Genomic DNA, 4,181 nt, shown 5'->3' on the forward strand with positions numbered 1-4,181 from the left:
ACATTTTTTCTTTTCTCTCTTCTACAGAGAAACATAAATAAACGTATGTTTTTAAAGCAATATATTATTTAACTTTGTATTTGCCTCGAAACGAAATACCAAAATTAATGATGTATCATACCGATAAAAACATTTGAAAGCCACAGTAGAAACAGAAATACCAGACGAACTTCCCTTCATCCGATATATCCGGCACATACCACACACACAAGTATGACCCACATGCAAACGGTGCCGACAGTAGAATCCTAGAAGATAAAATATGCCTCACTCGATAGTATCTAGATAAACAACTTTCACTATAGCTATGTTTTCACCAAATTTTCATATGAATACGCGAAAAAAAAATCCCATATAAAAAAGTGTTTGCTAACTGTTAAACTCTTCCGAAAATTGTTATATTTAACTATGTTTTTATCATATGAAGTTTCGTGAAAATATATTTAGTACTTTTTGCGTTATCACAGGATCCAGTTTTTGTGGACAGACAGACGGACGGTCAGCCATACGGACTGAGGGAAAACCTAGTCTGCTAGGAGACTAACTACTACATATGATCAACAAAATCAAAAACAAATGTTAAAAGCTGTGACACACCCCACGTCTTTTATTTTTAATTGATTTTGATATTAATGCACACAGTCGTAGAATTTTTAAGTTTTAGACCTTCAAATGAATCAGAATCATGTGCTATTGAACATTATTCTTTTTATTATTATATATAAATATTTAGACAGCCGAGCGTTATTACTTTTTTCTGAATATGACAAACGTATGTAATTATATTACGTACAATTTTTTTCACATCCCTTGCTGTGAATATAGTTTATTTTGATTAAGATATGTTATGTTTGTATCTTAATTAATGCCATAATAAACAAATTGGTAAACTGCGAATTTTGTTTTTAAAACGCCGTGCCGTAATAATTAGCATGAGAAGTACACGTAATTTGACCTTTAATATGATCAATCCTATGTCTGACATAAAAACATATCTTGATCTTTCATAAAGTACATACCATGGTCTAAACTTTCCAAACCGCGTGTCAGTTTTATGAACAAGATATCCGCACGTAGGATCAGTAATGGCATCCCATGCTTTTCCAGCAAATAATATTATGGACGCATACCCTGGTGGTATCTACAAAAACAATACAAAAACATTGAATAAATTTTTTTTATCTTCTTAGTGCACGAGATAATGTAGGAGAACTGCGTTGCACATCTCAGAAATATCACTGTGTGCTATAAAGTAATAACTTCTAACACTGGAAAACATTTATATATACATGAACAACATGTGTTTATGTTGTATTATAGTATCTGTGTTATAATATTGAATTGTAACAAATCTATTTGAACAAACCACGTCCTTTTAGACCCTGAACCGACACATTGAAATATGAACTGCTATATTTTGAAAAGAACGAATTGATTAAAAACATTAAGGAATAAGATTATTTGAATTAACCGATAATAGATAAGATTTAATTATGTTAAATGAACTGTTGAACATAAATCGAAAATTTAAAGATAAATAAAATACATAGACAACAAATAAACATCGTATTTTAATTCCTTTAAAATATCATCATTTATTTTACCTTTGCAACTTCTAGGAGGAATATCGATATAAAGAAATTGATCACAGTATTTGTCGTTTGGTAAGGAGCGCCGCCTACAGCGAAACATATTTTTCTCCAGACCGGAAGTGGTTTAACAGTTTCAATCGTACCAGTCTGCTCTATTTCCACCAAAGGTTTGTTGTCATCATCAATATCACCAATGTTCTAGAGAATGAAAAACCCCAAAAGTCATTTGCTATCACTTTTCTGTCGATTTATGGCGGCATGCAATTTTTATGATTTAATTTGATTATCGTAACACAGGGTCAAGTTTGTCCATGGGAATCACTAACTGGGGTACCTTGTGACGTTATCACTATAGTTGTTCCTGGACCGCAGGGTATTTGTACGCGTTTAACTTTTGAGGCATGGAGGAGCACGTGACCTGTTTTCGGTACATGGAGGAGCATGTGATCTGTAAACCGTACATGATTGGTTAATTGACTTTTCGAAAACCTGGCTAAATACCGTTTGCCGTTACGGATTTACCTCTAGGGAATTAGTCAGAGTGACACCTAATTAAGAACAAAAAAACTATTACGTGATATTTCTAACTTTACCGTTTAAGGTGGTAAAACTTGAATGATGTGTTTGAAAATTATCAATGTTTCTTTAATATGTATCTCAAATTTTACAAACACTGAAAATCTACAAAATTAAAATATTCGTAGTGGCATCTGCTAGAATAAATAGAGATATTTTCTGCGTAAACTTGTGTGTTTACTTTTTTTTTGCTCGGAATTATTCATAAAATGGTAGGCCTATTTAATCATTTTCTTAAAAAGAAATAATTGTTTTATGTTCGACCTTCTCCGGTCATCAACGGTCACCAGTCTTCTATATTGATCGATTTCCTGATAAAACCGCGCGTTTATTTATTCCCCCCAAACAATGTTGAAAATAGTTAAATGAAATATCTTTATATCATTAAAAATGTTCCCTGCAGGAAACCATTTTACTTGTTACACACTTGTAATGATTCCAATATTTTTTTCGTTGCTCAGTATCAAAATTCTCGCTGTTTAAGAACAAATAAAGTAGGTATTCATCCATTAAAAAGACAGAATCGATTTCCACTGTCACTTTGACCAACATTAAACAAACAATCAGATATTTAATAACAACCGCGCCTCATCAGCAAAAAGTGTAATAATACTATACATGTATACACTTACCGGTTCGTACTGATCAGCCATCTTGTTTTCATTTGGTATTCCAAATATGTTTGTATTGGTTAACTAAATCAAACTTCATTTATGCTGGTTTCACATATATCTTACAATTCGTCCCATATAAACTATTTTTTTAATAAATAATGAAAACAATATCTGTACGATAAATTTTCCGGCTATGTATACTGTATATTGATATATACTGGTTATGTCACGTTGTGTTATCATATATAAACAAAGATTTCATATATAATGATAACCACTAATAAATATACAATTACAGTTGTTATTATAACATTATAAAGTAGATCTACTGAAACTTTTATCTAATCATATATTGAAGCAAAGAACAAAGTTTATATGACTTAAGTTATATTTAGAAAAATTACTCATCCATGTTTTCAAAATAGCATATATCACTTAAAAGTATATGTGGGTTATACTGACCGGGTCATATAACCTATCAGAAATCTTTATAACCAATTATTTTATAAGGATTAATTAACGCATGAGTTTAAATTGATATACAAAACATATTTTATAAGGTTTATAGTCCAGTTTCAGGTGACTTACGCTTTTGAGATTTTCTAGATAATTTATTCAAAGTATGACAATAAACATACTGCATAACAAAAGAACTTCAGAACTTCTTTCTTGTTTCTTAATAAGATACAAAGGTAGTTAATAGCTAAACTATGATTTTTTTTCCACAAATAAACATAGGTTCGTTAAAAAAAGTTCATAACGGTCAGCAAGAGGAAGAATTACTTTTGATTTTTGTGTACATTGTTTAAACTGAGCTTATATGTAGTTTTTCAATAAATGACTGAGCAATATAAGGGATAAAGATCAATGTAAAATTCTTTGCAATTTATAAAATGTACAATGAGCAACTGAGATCTTGAAACTCGAGACCAAGTTTAATAACCCCGAGGCCAGTACAATGTCACATGTGGAATGCTAACCATGGTTTGAGCCTTTAAATGCGGTTTATGCCTTCACTTGTGTATATTTGTATGAACACTTGTGCTACATACACGTTCATGATACGCTAAAACAAAGTAATTAACTTTAAAAAATATATTGTGAGAGTAAGCATATTGAGAGCTAGCCGGTAGTTCTGGCATGGTTACTGTCACATAGGCACGGCGCAGCAAATATAACGGCAGATTCTGACACGTCTCATTCTGTGGTATTTTACAAACAATATTTCTAATTTTCATGGTTGGCAATACGGTATTTCAAATAATATTCTTATTGCCTTGCAGTAAATATTTATCAAATGAAATACATGTTTCATTAAACCTTAAAATACAATGTAGATCAGAAATAACTAGTAAAAGAGAAAAGCATTCACTCTAATCTTTTCTTCTTTTCTAAATAT

General features: G+C 31.1%; 1 protein-coding gene across 1 annotated transcript; it reads right to left on the reverse strand.

Moving 5' to 3' along the window:
• Positions 1 to 121: 121 nt before the first annotated feature.
• On the reverse strand, positions 122 to 3,062 carry LOC132750300 (sodium-dependent lysophosphatidylcholine symporter 1-like; the record flags this gene model as incomplete). Its single annotated transcript, XM_060740250.1, is given in 4 exon segments — positions 122 to 248; positions 1,020 to 1,141; positions 1,605 to 1,790; positions 2,801 to 3,062. Coding segments are annotated over 4 exon segments (456 nt in total), but the record flags the coding sequence as incomplete, so codon positions are not given.
• Between the last annotated feature and the right edge of the window lie 1,119 nt (positions 3,063 to 4,181).

This window comes from Ruditapes philippinarum, unplaced genomic scaffold (assembly GCF_026571515.1).
Source record: "Ruditapes philippinarum isolate M1 unplaced genomic scaffold, ASM2657151v2 ctg9580_1_1_1_1, whole genome shotgun sequence".
NCBI lineage: Eukaryota > Metazoa > Mollusca > Bivalvia > Venerida > Veneridae > Ruditapes > Ruditapes philippinarum.